The 20,058-nt window shown below is 52.8% G+C and overlaps 1 protein-coding gene across 5 annotated transcripts in view; it reads left to right on the top strand.

Annotated features, from left to right (window-relative positions):
• Positions 1-20,058, top strand: part of GRIK4 (glutamate ionotropic receptor kainate type subunit 4) — a 409,270-nt gene that overhangs the window by 246,664 nt on the left and 142,548 nt on the right. For 4 of the 5 annotated variants that reach the window (XR_008993244.1, XM_057490546.1, XM_057490547.1 and 1 more), the window contains 2 exons: positions 9,281-9,378; positions 13,209-13,374. The exons of the other annotated variant lie outside the window; for it this stretch is intronic. Coding sequence is in view for 3 of the 4 variants with exons in the window: in XM_057490546.1 (XP_057346529.1) it covers positions 9,281-9,378; positions 13,209-13,374 (264 nt within the window). In the remaining variant the exon portion in view is untranslated. The remainder of the gene's footprint in view (positions 1-9,280; positions 9,379-13,208; positions 13,375-20,058) is intronic. 5 annotated transcript variants of the gene reach the window in all.

Consider the following 20,058-nt stretch of genomic DNA (forward strand, 5'->3'; position numbering starts at 1 on the left):
TGGTTCAGCTTTTACATCTCAGTGTGTTTGAGGCAAGATTACCATTTGTTAGAAAAGAGGGATTCTGGATCTGTCTACCCTAAAGGCCTTTCATCTGAGGTTAAACCTTCTCCCCGACAATGCCTTTTAAATCCCACCCAGATAGTTTATAGAAAGGTTCCAGCCCAACTCGTTCCCTCCCAAAGTAAGCAGGAGAGGGGATGGTGGGTTCGTGCTTTTAGCTCTAGCAGCGTGGGGCAGGGGCTGGCCTTCAGCTGGGGGCAGGAGACAGGGAGACAAGATCTCAGACGGAGGAGGGACAAACTCTGAGATCCCCCCTTTGGAGAGATTGTGTGTTATAAAGAGCAGCAACGTGGATTTTAGAATCAGACTGACTAGGTGTACATCCTGGCTCTACTCTTTACTTGCTGTGGGGCTGAACAGGATGTTTAACCACCTGGGGCTTCAGTTTCCTCACTGGTGGAGTGAGGGTGCTGGCATCCACCCAGGGTCATCTGGAGGAGAGCATGAGACAGTGAGGGCGAGGCGTCCGCACCGTGCACCAGACTGGTACCCAGTGAGCCGCGGCTTCAGTTTTGCCATTGGCCTGGCTCTCTCGCCCTCTCCTTGGAGCAGGCTTCCTCCCACCTCTTCCCATCGTCTCCTTCCCTCCTGTCTCAGTCCGGCACCTACGTGGTGGCATCGTCTCTCTGTTGGCCCCTCTGGCCTGGGGGCAGGGTCACATGCATCACGGGTGTCACCATGGCTGAACATTCTGCTTCTCTCTTTCTCATTTTCCGGGCTTGATGCGTCAGACAGGTTTGAGCCTTTGGAAGCTGTGGCAGGCCACCCAGCTGCTACCCAGTGTCATAGCTGTGTTTCGCCCAGTTTGCGTGGCCAGCCTGAAACCATTTGAGGGGCTCTGGGTGGCGAACAAGGCCCCCAGCCTCACACCTATCACCCGGGGCCGGGTTCTCTGCTCCCGGACGTGACGGAGATCCTAGCGGTGACACCCAGAGGCTCTGATAAGTTGGGGCGCTAGCAATCTGACAGTGAATGGCACGTGGTACCCACCTTCAGGGATACACGAGTGTCAAAAAGCTCTGCAGAAATCGCACTTGATGAATTGTATGTGAGTGCGAGAATCAGTCAAGGGGGGAGCAATCGGGAACCTCGGTTTGTGACGTGCAAAGAAACCGAAGATGCTGGAGTCTGGGGTTCTGCTCCTCATGTGGCGGATGGAAACGAGTCTGGGAGGCAGGTGGAAAGTGTCCCATGGGTCATTAATCAGCAATAAACCTGGACCCCAGAAAGCTACAAGTAGAAAGTCCCCTCTTCCATCTGGTTCACATGGATTTTCATGGAGTGGGTTTACTTAAAGTGAGGGGCACTGGTGAGGCTTCCTCAAGCCCACGCCTGCTTCCCTCCCCCATCTGCCCTTCCCTTCCACCATCACTGCCTCAGGCTTCTGCATGTTTGACTTCCCACAGGTCTGATGGACAGGCCCTGAGAGGTCTCTCCTCTCCACCCCACCCCTCCCTCCTCCCTTTGGTATCTTACCTCCATCTCAGCCTGCTTGTAGGAGCTCCCACAGGCCTTGCCCTGCCCTGTCCCTGTAGATCAGGTTCTCCTGCACCAAAGTATTAGAGCTTAACTCAGCGCCCAGCCCCTTATCACCCAAACACCCAGAGGCACGACCCCATTCTTGCTGCCACCAGAGCCAGTTGGAGGTTTAATTTACTGCTGCGGAGTTAGAACTGGAGACTCCCTGTCAGGCCCTCCCCTCTGTCTGCTGTGTCTCTGCGAGGCCGATGTGCAATCAGCTGCCCACACTGTTTCCCGTGGAGGCCCAGGGGCGCGCCGGTTGGTTATCTGGCCCCACGCAGCCCCAGCGCGCCTGAAGGTGGGCCCAGCCTTGGCTATCCCGGGCCGTGATCGCTCCGCCCGCACCAGCTCCTGAGCTTCTGGCAGGCTCTGTGCCCCTGAGCTGGTGATTCGGAGCCGCCTCTAGTTAGTGAGGCTTAACATCCCTCCATCATCAGTTCAGTGGAAGGCCTCCAGCCGGCATAACGGGGCACAAAGTGAGGCGCCAGGAGAGAACCGTGTGTGAATCACTGTGATGAGTCAGTCGGTAAACATTTCCTGAGCTTTGAGCTACTCACACCACATATGCATAATACGGACTCAGAACACATTGAATCACAGGGCTTAGACGTCATCTGGCCCAACCCCCTCCTTTCATAGATGGGGAAACTGAGGCTCACAGTCTTTTCCAGGAAACAGTTAAAACCCACACATCTGGAATGTGACCAAAAGCTCAGTAGCTCTGCTGTGTGGCCCAGACAAGGGCAGAGGGGGCAGAAATAAGTCACAGGAATAGCCAGGTAAGACCTCGGGGTCAGACCTTGGAGTGTTTGATAGATGAAGAGGACGGAAGCAGGCATCCACGCAGAGGCGTAGTAGTGGATGCAAACGCTCAGGGCTGGAACGGAGTCCTGGGGGCACAGAGACGGATGAGTGTGGCTAAAATGATGTTTCTGCGGGCGCAGTGGTGAGGACCAGGGTTGGAGCGAATAGCCGTGTAAAATAGCAGCCTGAGCTTGGGTTCTGAAGTCAGGCACACCAGGTTCCTAATTCTGGCTCTGTACTAGCACCTTGGACTCATCTCCTGTGCCCGAGATTCCTCACCTGTGAAATGGGAATAATAAGAGTTCCCACTTCAGGAGGTTGTTGTGAGGATTAAATGAGATGATGCACTTAAAGACTTAGAGCCTTGCCCATCTATCTGTTGTTAGTAGTAGTGGTTGGAAGAATTGGTATAGCAACTCGTTGCTCATGGGGTGACTGTGGAAGGGTGGGTTGTGGGTTGCTGCTTGCCTGGTGGTTGGGGACCAGGTCAAGGGCTTTGACTGATGAGCCACGGTGAGGAGCCAGTGGCAGTTTGGGGTCCTCTGATACCTTGGGCCCCTTGCCCAGGGAGTACCTCATCGTGGGGTATTGCAGTACAGAGCCCTGGAACTTCTACCCTCACAAGCTCCAGTCCTCAGCTCGGGGGCCCTCAAGACCAGTCCATTCAGGCCGGGGTCCCCCACGTAGAGTTGAAACTAGTCCGCTGTCCTGCAGGCGCTGGTACAAAGAGGAGATGGTGCTTCGGCATTGACTGAGGCGGATGCGGGGGGACCCTCGGGCTTCACCTGGGCTCGGCGTGCACCCGACAGGCCCAGAGACCTTGCCCTCCCACTGCCCTTGGGCTTTGGCACCATGAAGTGTTTTGATGTGAAGGACTTTGAGTTCTCCCAGCCCCCTGGCTCCACAACACCACCAGCTCCTCATGGCAGGGATTGTTCACCACACCAACTCAGACAGCCACCAAGTGACACGCTCTACGTGAAGGGGACCCTGCTTTCTCATCCCCACCCAGGAAGCTGGCCCTTCCCTAGCGGGCCTGCAAGAGTGGTGCCTACAATTCACTTCTCTGGACCATCTGCATCACAGCCAGACCCTTCCCTCCCTGGGAAGACTCAGAGGAGAAAGTTCTGTGAGTCCCTCCTGACAAGCCCAAGTGTCTAAGGGGACTTAGAATCCAGGCATCTTGAGGGGAAAAAGTCCCCCTTCTTATAACATGCCATGGTGGTCTTCTAGCAGCTGCTCTGACAGGTGCCCTCAACATCTCTGCTGGCTGGAAAACTGTTACCACGGCAGTGTCACTCATGTCTCCCTGTTCCCTATCTTCTCAGCTTCCTGGGAGGCAGAAATAAAGCGCACCTCCCTTCCCTCCCATCCCTTACACAAACTGCTTGGAGCCCTCGTGTGGCCAGCCAGGGCCCGCAGAACCAGAGTCCCGGAGGTGTCGGAGCGGAGGCCCTTTATAAACAATTTCTGTGCCTGTTGGCAGGGCATCCTTTACAGGGAACTAAAGAGCAATGCCCAGGTCCCAGGAAATCCCCAGACCATGGCTGGGAAGATGATAATTCAGTTTCACCAGATTCATTTTGGATCATTTCAAGTCCATTGAGCAAACATATGTTGAACAAGTCCTTTTTGCCAGGACTGAATAGATATGAACCACGCCCTCAAGGAGTTTCTGATCCAGTGAGGGAAATGGCAGACGGAAACTCCAAACTGGCAGGCACAGTGCCACACACCCTTGAGACTGGATGTTTTAACATTTAGAACTTTCCAGATATTGGAAGGGTCATGTGGTGCACATACCATACATTAAGTAGCATCTCCAGTGGGGTTTGGGGCAGAACCCCATACTCAAATAAATGCTTACTTTCATTCAAATATTTACATATTATAAATAGCTCCGCATCTCTCTGTTGAGATCAGATTTTGCCATCAAATGAGTTTGATGAAAACCATCCATTTGCAGAGCCTTTTGGATTTCGGAATTGTGAATAAGGGATGGTGGCCTTTTATAAGAATTTATTTTTAGGAGACGTTTCTGTCTACTCAGACCCAACATAATGAGCCAGCTTGGGGCAGAAGCCGACCAGGAATTCAGAGAACGAAAAGCTGATCTCTATCTTAGGCAGCTCCAGCTCGGAGCTGACTCCGAGCTATAGTGTGATGTGAATAGAATAAGGGAGAGGTGCCATCTTGCCTAGGGGCGAGAACTGAGCTGGGCACAGGAGGATCAGTAGGAGTTTGCCAGACAGAAAGGCAAGAGAGGGCCTGGACCATGGGCATCTGGCTGGGCGTGTTAATGGGGTCCTTCTCAGAGAAGTGTTTTTAAATGAATAAAATAAAATAGATAGGATGACCAAGAAAACCAATTATATGGAAATGCAGTTAAATTATTTTAATAGTGATATGTTAATATATGTGTTTCTTTATTAATGCATTGAATAACCCAGCCTAGCACTGGGTCTAAGTGCTAGGGTCATTTTGAAGCAGCAATGAATATAAATGGTATTTCAAGAAATGTGCAGCGCTGTACTGTGATCTGAAAACAGTTGTGATGTCTGTTGGTGATACGGTTACCGGTACTGTTAATATACTGTGGTTTATTGCCTATGTTCAAAATTGAAGGGAATGGCTGAATTTCAGGGCTTAGAAAAGATTAATGATGTCACTTTTTCCCCTAACGTGTTCACAGACCACTGACTTCTGCCCCCAGATCTCAGGCAGGGTTAAGAACCCCAGGGCTAGCCAGAGAGAACTGCTTGGAAGTAGGCTCAGGCAGGACCATCTGGACCGCGTTTTAGGTGAGCTGGCATGATATTGGAGGAGGTGCGATGGGGAAAGGGCTGGAGAGTGAGTGTCTGGAGGAGATCAGAGCCGATCAGTCTCATTGGAGTTACTTGGTCATTGGAAGAAATTTTTTTGTAATGACATTTTTGTTTTTTAACAACTTTTTATAAAAGGAATATATGCTCATCGTAGAAAGGAAAGAAAATCATTCGGTGTCTTTTGGCCAAAGTAATCTCTTTTAATATCCCTGTTAATCACAGTCCCAGTAGGCTGTGTGGTGCAGTTAAGCACTGACCCTGGAGTCAGGGGATGAGGGTTTGAATCTTGGCTCTGCCCTTTAACTTTTTCATCCTGTTTTCTCATCTGTAAAATAAAGGTGACTATAATAGTAGCTGTCTCATCCAGTTGTTTTGAGAATTAAATAAGTCAATTCTTGCAAAGTGCTTAGAACAGGCCATAATTAGCACTCAAGAAAGGTGGGCTTTTATAATGTCTTCCCATCATTCCTCAGTGCTTAACCATTTTCTGAATTTGTTTAGTTGTAGCCTTCATATAGGTATACATATAATTTTATACCCTGTGTCTTACTCTTAATATTATTTCATAAATATTTTAATACTATTATAAACTGTTCATAAGCATTTAAAATGCCTAAAATAATAGTCCATTTGAGTATATGACCTACACTTTAGATAACTATTCTCTTATGATTGCACATTGAGTTTATTTCCAATTTTCAATGTTGAGCAGGCTTCAGTGTGGTTCAACAGCTGTTTATTGAGCACATAACTCTGAATCGGGCCCTGTGCTAGGTGTGGAGGGTGCAGAGATAAATAAAACAAACTTTCGGTCCTGCAGGAGCACACGGAGCTCTGTTTTAGGATCATAATTTGCCTCACAGCTTGGAGAACAGATTGGAAATGAGGACTCCTAGGAGGCAGGTAGTAAAGGGGCTGCCCTGAACAGTGACTGTGGGAGAGGCGGGGAGGGGGTAGCCGGGGAGAGCAGGTCAAGCGGTTGGAGCCGGGTCCCAATTGGTATAGTGAGTGAATAGATTCCCTGAGGAAAGGCAAAGAAGGGTCAGGGGTGACTGCGGTTTGAGCTGGAGGTGCCAAGGGTGGTGATGGTTAAGTGCAGTGGTTAAGAGCTTGGACTGTGGTGCCAGATGGAACTCCAAATTCAAGCCCAGCTCTGCTATCTATTACCTGTGTGATCTTGAACAAGTTAAGTTTTCTGAGCCTCAGTTTCCCCATCTGTTAAGTGGGCATAATAGCAAATCTGTCTAGAAGGGTGAAGATCACATCAGATCATGTATGAAAAGCATATAGCAAATGGGATGCAGTGGGCAGAGTCACAAGAGTCGTGTAGCGCATCAGGACAGTTCTAAGCGCATCAGGACAGTTCTAAGCACTCTGTACGTGTTGGCTCGCTCTGATTTCCACACCATCCCTACGGGAGAGGTGCTGTTAGCAGCTCGGGTCTGTGGATGAGGAAGCAGGCCCAGACAGTTTTGGTAACTTGCCTACTGTCTTGGCTAGTAAGTCACAGAGCCACACCTCAAACCCAGAGAGCCTTGCAGCGGTGTGCGCGCCCTTAGTGACTGCGCCTGCGCCTGCGCCTGCGCCCGCGCCCTGCCGCCGGGATGGGTTGAGAGCGTGACGCCGGAAGGAAGTCTCTGCGGTGACATCCGGCAGGTGGTTGCGACTTGATTTTGTGACCCAGGACATAGGTCAGAGTGTAGGATCACGTGGGCAGAGGTGAGAGCAGAGGCCACGGGCAAGGGTGAGGTTGCCCGGGGAGAGGGAGGCACATGGTTAAACAATGAATTTAGCGGGTGAGAGAAGGAAGAGGAGTCAGCAAAGAGAGTGAGAACGACTGATCGGAGCAACAGGCGAGAATCAAGATTGGATGGTGTTATGAAATTCAAAATAAACAATGCCATCAACAGCATCAAATGCTGCAGAAAGGGGAGGGTGAGCTCCAGTAAGAGGTGACCGGTGACCTTGGGAGAGCACATTTGGTAGGAGGAGATGAGGTCGGGACCTCGGCTGTAGGGGCTGAGCAGAGATGGGTAAAGTGGCTGCACGAAGTAGGGCAGACGCAGTAGGTGGCTGTGAAAATAGTGTCAGCTCTGGAGACGTGAATTCCAGTGCTGGCCCTGACTTTAATTAGGGCTGTGCTTTCAGGAGAGTCGCTTAACATCCCTCGGATGCTGCTTCCTTATTGGTGAATCAGGAACTAAGATCCTCTCCTGAGGCTGGTGTAGGAATCTGAAGGCTGATGAATCTAGAGCGCCCAGCAGGCAGTAAGAGTTAAAAGCTGGCTGAGGTCACACGAGAGGACGGACGGGCAACTAGCCTGATCTTTGAAGAACATTCTTCAAAAGTAAAACCTGCTGAGGTTCCTCTGTCCCTGGGGCTGGGGGGCGGGGTGGACTCTGACACAGGACATGAGTCCCCCTCAGGCACCCACTGCCTTTCGGTCAGCTGAGCTCAGTAACATTGCAGGATGCCTGCCTGAGGTGCCTGCGGAGAGCAGACATTGCCAGGTGTGTGGTTATGTGGTAAATTGCTGGGCTGGGTCTCGATTCATATGGTAAATTGCAACACTGGTGCTCTGCGCCTCCTTAGGGCGAGCATTTGGCTGTGTGGGCCAGTGGCAGGGACCCTAGTCCAGGAGAAGGCGCATCCAGCTTGCAGCTGCCGTAGCAAGAAACCTTGGACCCCTTAGCCTCAGCCTACTGGCCTAGGAAATGGTTCTGCCTGACTCTTGATGTGAGTAGAAGGAAAATGCGTCCAAGAGGCACGCTTTAAGCTTAGTGCAGAGAAGGGTGTCCTGTGGTGCATCCGGGAACCTCGGTGCATATTCCCAGGGGTGGCTCTTTGGTTCTGGCATCACGGAGTGGGTCCTGAGGATCATCTCACGTTCTCTCTCTGTCAGTTTCCTCCTTTTTCTCCCGTTCCCTTCCTTTGTCAGTCTTCGCATTTTACAGTCTTAGATTCTCTCCTCCTGTTCTGACCTCATACATAGCCCATCCATCCACTCATTCATTCCATGAATACAAACTGGGCTCCAGGAGGCAGGGTGCTGGGCACTGAGGAAGCAAGAGGTGGGGATTTAGAGATAAAAAGGCTCATCTGTCCTTAAGGGGTTTGAAATCTAGTGAGAGGAGAAAGACATGGAAACAACAGGCTGACACGGGCATCTTTACAAGTGACTTAGAACAGAGGGGCAAACCATGGGCTTCAGGAGCCTGGGGAGGATCAAGCCACCTACTGGAGCCCGGGATGGTGAAAAGAGACGGCCTTTGTGGTGCTCCTTGACAGGGGAGTGGTGTCCAGAGTAGAGGAGGGAAGGGCTCCTTCCCCACAGGGCAGCCTGAGACCGCAGAGCATGCTGGCTGGTCAGGAAACCCCGTGGGCGTGCTAAGGAAGCAGGTAGTGGAGGCTGACGGTATGGCGTTAAGCCCCTCTCTGCCTCTGCCTGCCTGTCTCTGCCTCTCATTTTCTCTTTCTTCTCTCCTACTCCCTTTGACCCTAGCTGAGTCTGCTTTCTTCTCCCTGCCTGCATCACCCTTGACGCCCTTTGTCCCTCTGGGCTCTGCCGTCCTTCCTCCCTAGACTCTTCTCTTCATATTTGGGGGGCTAACAGATGGCATGCTGGGTCGCCACCCCGTGAGCAGGGCCCACTGCCCCTGCAGCAGCGGTCCCTGGGCCCCCTACACCCGTACTGCAGGACAGGCCGAGATGGAATCTGCAGGTTGTCGCCAGGAGCCTCTGTCCTTCAGTGACAGCCCAGACAATTTATACACCCTGTTGGCTGTGGCCGTATGTTGTCATAATCTGGGTCATTTCCTCATTTAATGCTGCCTATAAACTCCAATAAAACTGTCCGGGAGCTGCAGAGTCCAGGGACGAGAGGCCCTGGGTTTGGCAGGGTGGGAGAGGGACCGGGGACGGGGGTGGGGGGAAGGTGAGGGCCCAAGAGTGAGGATTATTAGGGGACTGAGGCCGAGACCCAGGCAGGGGAGCCAGCCCACGCCACCCCTGATGAGTGCCTTCTTTCCTCTCCTGCTCCCCACGCTCTGCCCTGTTGCCGGCTGCAGTGTGTCAGATCCTCCCCAAAGGGGTGGTCGCCGTCCTGGGACCATCTTCCAGCCCAGCCTCCAGCTCCATCATCAGCAACATCTGTGGGGAGAAGGAGGTGAGTGTTGAGCCAGGTCGGGGGACTCTCTGCCACCTGGCAGCCTGTGCCCGGGCCCAAAGATGTCCTGGGCTCCTAAGGGCTGGAGGAGCCCATGAAGGCCTGCTTGGTGTTAACTGATACCAAGTGGTCCTCCTTGAGGCACTTACTTTTCTCCAGATTGTTCAGATGGTGGGGGTGGGAGGGCAGGGAGAGGTTTTACAAGATTTTCAAGCTGAGGTCCTCTGAGTCTGAGGGTCCTGCAGGGACCCCTTGGGGACAGTGGGTGGAAGGACAGGCTGCAGAGGGTGGTGGTCCCAGGGAGACCAAAGGCCGAAAGTCGGAGCTCCACATGAGTTGCTTTGTGGTTATCTGCTTAGCTGTGGGGATACTGGGAAAGAATGCCTTTGAGGGGAGGCACAGCTTACATTTCATTGTAATAAATAAAGTTTGAAAACCTCTGTTTCATAAGTTCCTTAGAAAAGAGGTTTTTACTTTGCTTTCTTCTTCAAATTCATTAATTCCAGTGTTTACCTCTCCAATCAGTAAATTCCTCCTCGGGTGTCGCCTTTCCCTGGGATCTCTCTAGCTTCAAAGTGTTGAGTCCATTTCCTCTAACGTTAGTGCCATGGGAGATGAAGCCAGTCGGCGGGGGTGGGTTGGGGGGTTTTGAGTCCCTAGTAGGCCAACTCCCCCCTATTCTCCTACAGAAAGCCAGCTCGAAACTTCAGAGAGTCTGCTGTTGCCGGGACCTTCCCTAGTCCGTCCTGGAATCAGTCAGTCCTTCCCCTCCAGAGATATCCCTGGGAGTCAGTGGCATAGTGTCCCCTAGCCTCTCTCTGTCCCCAAAGGCCTTTGAGCTAAGTCCTCAGGAACAAATGGAGATTGGAGGCGGGGGTCCTGGAGTCAGGAGCTGGGGAGGGGCCCTGCAGAGGATCACTCTTGCACCTGTTCTAGGGGCTGGAAGCTCAGCCTTCCATAAACTTTATCCCTGGGAGATTCTGGTTCTAGAAAAAGGACGGGACACCCACTGCTGGCCAGACACCTTCTCAGCAAACTGTCCCTGCAGAAGCAGCAGAGCAGCACCCAGGTTTCTGCCTACCCCATGTCCTCTGGAACCTGCTCCTTAGATGCCACCACTTCCTTATGATCAGAGGGCAGAATATTTATCTTCTCTATTTCATGAGCCCGTTCCCAGGATTGTCACCTGCACGCTGAAGTGACGTGCGATCCAAGCCCCAGTCCCGAGGAGGGCGGTGCTCCCAAGCACTGGGCTGCTGCCCTTTTAGGCGAGGCCCCCACTCTTCTTGCCATGGGCCACCCCCATGCTGACCGCTCCCCATCCCCTGCCTCCTTTCAGATGTCCCGGAAGATGACTCGGGTCATCCGAGGCCAGAGACAGGAGGTTCTGTCCTTCTGCCGCCCCTTCCAGCATCTCCCAGCCTTGGTCACAGGAAGTTAGACCTGCTGTTTAATTTAAATCTTTCTTGCTGTTCTCCAAGCAGCAGCTCAGGTCTGTGGCAGGATGTCAGTCCTGCATTCGCTGTGATGACCTTCACCGTGTGAGGTTGCCAAGACCTCAGCTCCCCACTTTGACTTTTCTGCTCTCTCCTTTTCTGTTCCCTCTCTCCCTCCTCCCTGGCTCACATTCTTCTCTGTTCCTTACCACCATCCCCCCAGCCCCCACTCCAGAATGGCCTCCTCTTGGGGTTCAGGGGCGATCTGATCTCTGGTAATACATCCCATAACCCTGTTTGGCATTTCAGGCCGGAGGCAGAGACCCTGATTTGCAACCGTCTTCCCCATCCTGCCACCCGGGTCCTGGCGCCAGACAGGTTGTGCTGCCCAGGGACGGTTACCCCTCCTGGGCCTGATCATGTTCTCCCGGCTCAGCCTCTCTTCTCCGCTCAGATCATGTGTTGCTCTTCATATTTTATGAGGCTGAATGCCTCTCAGTGATTCCCCTCTGCTCCAGGGAAAAGCCATGGAGTTCTTGCCAAGGAGCTTGTACGTGTAAAGGCCGCCAGCATCTCCGTGGCGCCTGGGACTGGCTGCTCTCTGCCTCACTGCCCTCCCCTCCGTTCTGCTCACCTCTCCTTCCCCCACACACCTCCGCGATGACTTCCTGGGATGCATTTGCAGTCGCAAATCAATTACCATCTTTGTCCAGAAGAGGGAAGCTGCCCCTGCCTGGGCCCGCCTTTTCCTGAGTCTTCTCCCTGATCCTCCTCTGGGTCTGTGGATTGAAGGGTGTGTCTAACGGTGCATTACACTGCGGGGTGAGTTAGCTGCTAGTGGAACCCCGTAGGCAGGATGGCCTTGGTCAGGGACGCTCGAGTGTGTAAGCCAGCCAGCCTGGCCACCATGCCTTCGCCCAGCTTTGGCCTGCATCCTGCCCCTTTGCGGCCTTTTCCCTTTTGGGGCACATTTGTTATGTATTCTAGACAGAGTGTATGGGATGCAAAGCACAAGCTGGGAAGAAAACCCCTTTGTGACACAGCCCAGGCCAACTCACTCTAGAATCTTCTCCTAACTCAGCAGGCTCCCTCTAAGCCTGTGCTTTCCGGTCTTCACTGGAAAACATTTTCGCCCTCGCCCTACGGTTCAAGGCTAATCCGAGCTGGATTCATGAATTTTCTCCCTAGTTTCTGCTAAATCTTCACCCTCGCCTCACTCCAGTCTCACAGGTGCTCTGGTCTGTGGCTGACTTCTCCCAGAAACCCAAAAGGCTAAGGTAGCAGAATCCTACAGAGACCAGCTCAACACCATTCCAGGCTCTGGGCCAGCCCAGGCGAAGGAAACTTCTGCAGTCGTTTCTGAATAACCATTGCAGGAGCCAACCAGCTCACCCCCCAGGAAGTTCTTTCTGCTGTCTTCTCTCAGTCTTACTTGCTTTAACATCGGTCCAAACCCCTGCTCGCATAATTTGGCCCTCCTGGGGGGCACTGGTCCTAAGGGAGGCTGAGAGGTTTGAGGCCCATCTCTCATAGAGTCACCATGCAGCCTCCGGCTCTCCTGACTCTGGGTACCAGGGAAGAGGGGAACAGAATAAAATCAGGTGGATGGCAGCTTATTACATTTTAACTTTCCTATTACCTACCCCGATAACCTAAGCCTCCAAGAGAGCAGCCATCAGAGCCTGTTAATGTCCCTTCCCGGGAGTGGACCGGCAGAAGGCAGGGGCAGTGCCTCCTGGAAATGTCAGTAATAGACAAAGAGGGAAGCTGACACTGTCGTAATGACGCCGAAGCAGGTATTTATTTACCTGGCCCCGAGAGGATGCTCTGTAGACGGCTCCTTAGCCTGCGGCACTTCCTTCCCTGTACCTACCTCTGTGGATCGACCCATCCAGGCCTTCATCTAGGCTGTTCGTTGGGAGCTGGTTTTTATACCTGTTGACTAGGCTGAGCTGATAGGTCTCCGTTCTTAGTCCCTAGGGCAGTGTTTTTCTCCTTCTGCCATCTCTGCTCTGATTTATTAACTACAAATAAAGTATGGTAAGGATCATGCCTTGGAGAGCCATTTGTCCCGCTGCCCAGGAGCTGGCAGCTCCTCTGAGAATACAGACCTGTTCATTTGCCTTCTCAGGGCCACAGACCCTGGCTCTGAGGTGCACAGTACATTTCACCAGGTCTCCTGCCCAAGGGTTCCCCATCTGGGCGTTCTCCTCTAAAGCATTAGCAGGGATGTCTTCCTCCTGCAGCGCAGGTGCAAGTTGTCTCCAGCCGGTGTGTGGCCAAGGTCGTGCGTGCAAGAGCCCAGCCTCTGCAGCCTTCTCTCACTCATCGCTCCTTCCTTCTCGCTTGTTCTGGATGCTCCTTGCTGCCCAGTTTTGCTCCCCCCCTCCCCAGGTCCCTCATTTCAAAGTGGCCCCCGAGGAGTTTATCAAGTTCCAGTTCCAGAGGTTCACAACCCTGAACCTCCACCCCAGCAACACCGACATCAGCGTGGCTGTCGCTGGGATCCTGAACTTCTTCAACTGCACCACCGCCTGCCTCATCTGTGCCAAAGCAGAATGTAAGTTCCCCCAGGCCAGCTCTGCCCCGACGACCGACCCGGCTTGTTGATCTCAGCCTGGCTGATTGGCCTCTTGTCAGAGCCACGCCAGCAGGAAGGGGAGGGCTCCCTCAGATCGTGGGGACCGAAACAGGAGGGCCCGGCATTGCTGCATGTCCTTGGCTGTTTGCCCGTGTGTGTAGGTGTGAGAGAGGGTGGCCCACGAGCACCCTCTGCCAGAACTCCCTAGGCATGGGTGGAACAGAGAGAACTGGGTTACAGGGAGACTGGAAAGCGTCCGAGCTGTTTTGCATCTGGAACTCAATTCCCATATTTTCAGCCTCATCGTTAAGGAGCTGCAACAGGAAAATATAACATTGGATGTATTTGTACTTGATGGGCTGCAGAGCTTCTTCCCCGTAGAGAGCGGGTTTTGCTGAGGGAACAAGGTCCAAGGGCAATTCCCGATAAAGCGTTTTTTGCAAATGCAGGCTTTAGAAATGCAATCTCTGACTCTCAGACAATTTGTGACATAAATTTAGTGTTTATGAGATTTAGCTAATGTAAGCCAGGACTTTCCAGCAAATCTATGCATCTGTATGCTTCCAGTGGCAGCTGTGTACCCACATGCAGCCCAGCAGGTGCTGGCCACTGGCTGCCACTGGGGCCCAAGGCCCCATCGCCAGGCATGTGTGACCTGTGCAGGTCCTAGCTTGCAGGCCTGGGTGGGTTGCGCTGTCAGAGTAATGCCATCTCCAGCGGGGATCCTCTCTGTGGCTTCTCAGAGCTGCTGTGCATGAAGTCCTTACTCCACTCTGTAGGACTCCCTGCAGCATCTGTACATGAAAGGCCCCCCTGCCTGTCAGGGTCAGAGCCACCTTCTTTACCTTCAGGCCTTTGCACCTGACTGCCTCACATGTGCATTCGTTCATTTATTCAACCCCAATTTATGATCTGCTCTGTACTACCCAAGAAACAAAGTGACTGGGTCCTACTTTGTGTGCTTTGTGTACAGCTTATTTAATTGTCACAACCGCCCAGGGGATTTGGAGGTATCAGAATTCCCCATTTTAAAGTTAAATAAAGTTTAAAATGCAGTTCTTCAGTCTCACAAATGCTGCACTTCAAGTACTCAGTGGCCACACGTGGACAGCACAGATACACAGCATTCATGTCATCACAGAAAGTTCTCTTGGACAGCACTGTTCTGGATGAAAAGTGTTTTGTGGACAGAGTTTTGTGACCAAAAAAAAGAGATGTTTGGATAAACACTTCATTTTATTCCCCCTCGTGGAGAGTCGTAGGATAGCACGGATGGGCTAAGTTGTCCTGCAGCCAAAACAAGTATTTACCTCATCAGGTTCCAAATGGCTTTGACCGTAAGTCCCTAAAGGATGCTGAGCTAAAAGCCCACAGGACACGTATTCCTCCAGGTGGCCCTCTGCATGTGGCAACCTCGAACCACTGCATGGCGTAACAGAATCAATGATTCTCCCCTTAAAATTCCTGCCGGAAGCCCAATCAGGCAGGACCTACCTGGTGTACCCATGCACACGGCAGGGATGCTGAGAGACCAAGGACAGGCTGTAAATATCTCCAGGCAGGGATACTGTTGCAGCTTTCCTCTGTGCCGGGAACTTCTTACCAACCTGGCAGGAAGTTCTTTCTTGTGTCTGGCCACCATCCCTCTTGCTCTTAGGCTGAGCCTGGTTTCCTGCACATCAGCTCTTCCTGGGTTTGGGGAGGTAGTGGCTCAGCTGTTTGTTAAGCATCCACTGAGCGTGCTGAGCACAATGCTGGATTCTGTCGCCTCCTAGCCCAGGGCTCTTTCCATTAGCTTTATGACATTCCTTGACATTCAAACAGTTCCTTGCAGATTGCAAAGCACTTTCGCTTATGTTTTGCCACTTCACCTCCCTCCTCCCCAGTCATTCTAGAGCTGAGAAAACAGAGTCTGAGAGCTGTTGAGGGATTTGCTTAAGGTCACCCAACTGGTATGTGGTGAAGCCGAGACCCTAACTCGGGTCCTCTGGCTCTGAGCCGAGGCTTCCTCCTCCACGAGCCCTCCCGCTCTCCGGGTCTGTGCAGACGGCCTCAGAGCGGCAGCTCAGGGACTGTGCCTGGCAGGGACAGTGTCCTTTGAAAGGCAGAGATCTCTGCGGAGCAGCGTGTCCCCGTGCTCCCTCCAGCAGTGTGTGAGATGGCTGGGCACAGACAGGGTGCTGGAGAGGCGGAGCCTGCCCTGGTGCCAGAGGGGCCACCTACAGCCCGGGTGGGACTCAGCGACCACACAGTGCCTCTGCTTGGAGAACTCATCCACTGTGCAGCTGAGTGACGCTGGCCGCAGCCTACCAGGGCCCAGGGAAGGAAGGTGGGGCCGCACAGGAGAAGTTCAAGGGCCAAGAGGATTAAAACTCTAATCTCAGGATGAAGAAATGAGGTTCTGAAGGGAAATGCAGCTCAGAGCTTGGGAAGAGACCTCTTCCATCTTCCTTATTAATGCAGGGCCAAGAGACACTCTTGAGTCGAATGAGGAACAGGAATCTAATTCTATTTTCCAGCTCTCAAAATTAGACATAACGGAGATCGTTCCATGGGGAATCACACCACTCCCTGGCCTTCTTCACAAAAGTAGATTTTTAATAAGCAGTTTTTGATCCAAGTAGAGTTGAATTGTGGATTACATTGTTTCTCTTTAATGGAAAAAGAAAAAATCAGGACATCGGCAAGTGCCTGGTTCTAACGATGCCAGGGGGAGGGGATGCGGTAAGGAGACCAGGCATGGCCATCCTGGCCATCCCATTGAGTATGGGGGAGCTGGGGTTCCCCACTGTGGCCTCTGAGGCCCCTTTGGTGAGACCACCCAGCCCTGCCATGGAGTTCCCCTTTCGGACCCTCAGAATGGACTCAGAGCCTTCCCTTCCTTGTTTCCACCAGTGTAATATGCTGCTTATTTTTCTGGTATCTTCGTACATAGCTCAGATCTTCTTTTTTTATGCTTGCGCTAGGGTTTCTTTCTAAACACTTGAATGTCCTTCTCGTGGTTTGGTGTCCTATAGTTCTACACCTTCTGCCACTGTTTACTGCCTGTGTGATCTTGGGGAAGTGGGGTAGGCTCTCTTCCAGCCTCTCATTGTCTTATCTATGAAACGGGGACGGTGAGGGGATTAAACAGGGTGGCATACTCAAAGGGGGACACAGTGCCCACACCTCGGGAGCACGTGGCACACCCAGGTGTTCCTTTTCCCTTCCCTTCCTTCCTTGGGTCCCTTTTGACCAAGGCCAGGGCCTGGAGTGGAGTGGCTGGAGGTCAGCTCCATCTTTGCACAATCTCTGCGTTTGTGAAACTGAAGGGAAATGCAGAGTGGGGCAGTGCAGGGAACCATCTCTGGAGTCAAACCAAGCAGCCCCACTGTTCATGGGCTGTGTGATGTTAAGCAGGCTACTTTACCTCTCTGAGCCTAAGTTCTCTCCCACGTGACACAGGGATAATGATGCCTCTCAAGGTAGTTGGGTGGAAGGTATCTGGGCCCACAGTGTGATACACATTTAATTACTGTTGCTTTACCCTGCAGCCCCGGTTGTGGCAGTAGGGGGTGGGGGACAGACTGGGCAGTAGGGGATGATGCCCAGGGCCCCTTGGGAGTGTCTGGGGCAGTCATGGGCCTTCCCTGTGCTGCCCCTAGGAAGCATTTGCTGTGGGAGGCCTTTTGTTCTTTGTGATGTAAAATGAACCATTTAGTGAGCATTTACTATGTGCTGGACACTCTGCTCAAGGCTTTAAATAATCTCATTTAAAAAACCTCATGATAACCAAGTAAGATGGGCTCTATAACCATTCTTATTACATGCATGAAGAAGAGATTTGGTCCATTTTCAAGAGCACATGGTTCTTACCTCCTCTCCCTGCTTCTCTGAGCACTGTGGAAGAGACAGAAGTGAGGGTCCATTCTGCCTCTGTAGTGGGACGACCGAGGCCGTCCCATGCCAGCTTGCATGAGGAGGCTTTCTGGACCTTGGCCTGTCCCAGTTCTCTAGCCTGGGACCTGGCTCATGCATCTCCCCCTCATCAGTGATCTGACTCCACCCAGGGATGAGAAAGAACTCTCAGCCCGCTCCCCAGCACCTTTCTCTCCTCTGGCCCTGTGGCCTGGCCCTTCCTGCCTGTTCTTGGGACCTAAGCCCGGGAGTGGGACGGGACAAAACTGAGAAGCAGGTGAAATACGCCATTCAGGCATCTTCTTCTCTGCCTGATCCCTGCTGGCAGCACCTTGGCCCCTCCCTCCTGTCTGTCAGTCAGAATCTGCTCTGCAGAAAAGGTCTGCTGACCGTACAGCCTGAGGCAGGGGCAGGGGAATGAGGCCTCACCAGGTTTAGGCACCGTGCACCATCGTGCACTCGACTTCTCCCACTAAATCCTCACTCCAAACCTTTGATGTTGGTGTCACATCCGCTGCCTCCCACAAGTTTTAAAAGTGTCACCCCCCCCCCACCCCCGGGAATATTAGCATTTTCCAGAACCAAAGCCTGCAGCCAAGGAAGTCAGCCGGTGAAGAGGGAAACACGCCAGTTGAAACGGCTGTTTATTCTTATTTTTTTGATACAAGGGTCCTCTGTGTCCCCTGCAGACCCATCACTTAGGTACTTATGTCCTTGTCCCCTGTCCAACCCCGGCTGTGCCTTTCACAGCTTTTCCAGCCTCCTCCGGCCTGCCTAGCCCCCTGTCTTCCATTGCCAGCAGCCAGCAGCCAGCCTCCTCCCCAGAACAGTCAGCCTGCTGAGTCTCCCTTCGCTCCATCCCGTTACATCCTGAGCGAGACTAACAGTTTCCCCAGGTCCCTCTCAGCCTTGGACTCGGCAGGCAGACCTGCCGCTGGGCCAAGGGCCCCCTGCCGCTGGGCCAAGGGCCCGGCAGGAGAGGAGGGCTGGGCCGGGGTGGAGGGGCGGCTGGGAAGAGAGCAGCTTCTAACCCCTCTGGTAGCAGCTGCCTTTGGTAAATCCCTTAGTTGCACTAAACAGACAGAGGTGAGGAGGGTGACAGTTGGAGAATGCTGAACTGCCCTGAAAAACTAGCCTTCTTGATGTAACCAAACCACACTTTCTCCTCTGCAGTGACTGGAAGAAAAAGGATCCTTTTCCGATTTACAGAATTAGGGTATCCCTGGGCCAGAAAGGCATCAGTGTTTTTCTAGTTCAACTTTCTGTCCACTGGTTTAATTTTCTCTACAACAATTGTCAAGAGGGGCTTCAGTCTGTCCTTGATTCCCTCCAGGGACAGGGAGCCCGCTGCATCCTTAGTTTGAGCAGAGGTCTTGCCTTATGTTGAGCTGAGTCTGTCTCCCTGTGACTTGCATCCACTCTTCGCTCCTGAGTGTAGACCTAGAGGCAGCCAAGAGCAGGTCTGTCTCATGACAGGCCTTCCCACCCTTCCTCAAGCCAGGCAACCCCTTCCATCAGCTGCTCTTCGCGTGACAGGTGTCTGTTCCCCGCGTGGCCCTGCTGCAGTCTGGTCTGTTCGGATGTGGGGGCCCTTTCTTCCCCACAGTCTCTAGTTCAGCTCACCAGCAAGTGCTGTGCACCCCACCTTCCACTGGGGATGTGCAGAAAAGTTTGAAATGGGTTCATCCAGCCTCTTGAAGTGATTAGCATATTTGTAAATATTGTAATATATATGCATATGTATGCTATCAAATATTTGACATGGTTCATAACCAAAGGCTCTGTTTGTGGACTGGATAAGAAATCCTGCAGGAGCTGGGAGGAGACGAGGTGAAGGACAGTTAGGAAGTAAGTGGGTAAAGGAGGGGAACGAATGGAAACCAGGTTTGTGAAGCAACTTCTAGGTGACAGGCACGGTTCTGTTTGCTTGGCATCCTCTGATCCTGTAAGGTAGTTATTGTCCTTATTTTACAGATAAGGACACTGAGGTGCAGAGGGGTGGAAGGGACTGGCCACCCTGATGACCTACCTGGCAGGGCTAGAGCTGGGACCATTTCCCTCCTTGTGCTCATTTTGCTGCTGCAGGTACGGTCCAGGCTGGAAGGAAGAGTGACCGAGAGGCGACCCTGGGGGTGGGGATGCAGGCCTCCCGAGAACCCTTCTCCCCTCCCTGGCCCCTGCCCTGCCTCTCAGCACACACACAGTGTGTTATAGAGGATGCGGGCGCTGCTCTTTGTTTAAAGCGCAGCAGAGCACCCCGAGGGATGTTGGGGTAGGGCATGCTGGGTGTCAGTTGGGGCAGGGTGCCCAGTTTATCTGGCATCTGAGGGGCACTTTTCCCTGGGAGCTTAGTGCACCTGCCAATGTTAAAGGGGTGAGAGGTCCTGGGCTGCCTTGGCCAGGCATCTCCATGCTGAGCCTCGGTGCCCCTGTAGATGGAGACCGGTGGCAGTGGGCTGTGAGGGGCACAGAAGGTGGTAGATCTTTCCAAGTCTCTGTCAAGGCCCTGTTGGGGAAGGAAGGAAGGAAAGACAACGGGAGGCTGTGGCTTGCACAGCTGGCCATTTCTGAGGCCTCACTGTGAATAATAAGCCCCCCCAGGCCTCCGTCCCTGCCGCAGCCTCCAGCTCCCCGGACCGCCTTCTCAGGACCCGTGGTGGAGGATAGGGGTTGGCACCGCTTTCCCACAGTTTCCGTCTGCACCATGCCAGGCCCTTGGGCTCCACCTGCTATCATTTCCTTGTTTGAATAAAGACAGTTAAGTGT

This window comes from Manis pentadactyla, chromosome 13 (genome assembly GCF_030020395.1).
Source record: "Manis pentadactyla isolate mManPen7 chromosome 13, mManPen7.hap1, whole genome shotgun sequence".
Taxonomy (NCBI): Eukaryota; Metazoa; Chordata; class Mammalia; order Pholidota; family Manidae; genus Manis; species Manis pentadactyla.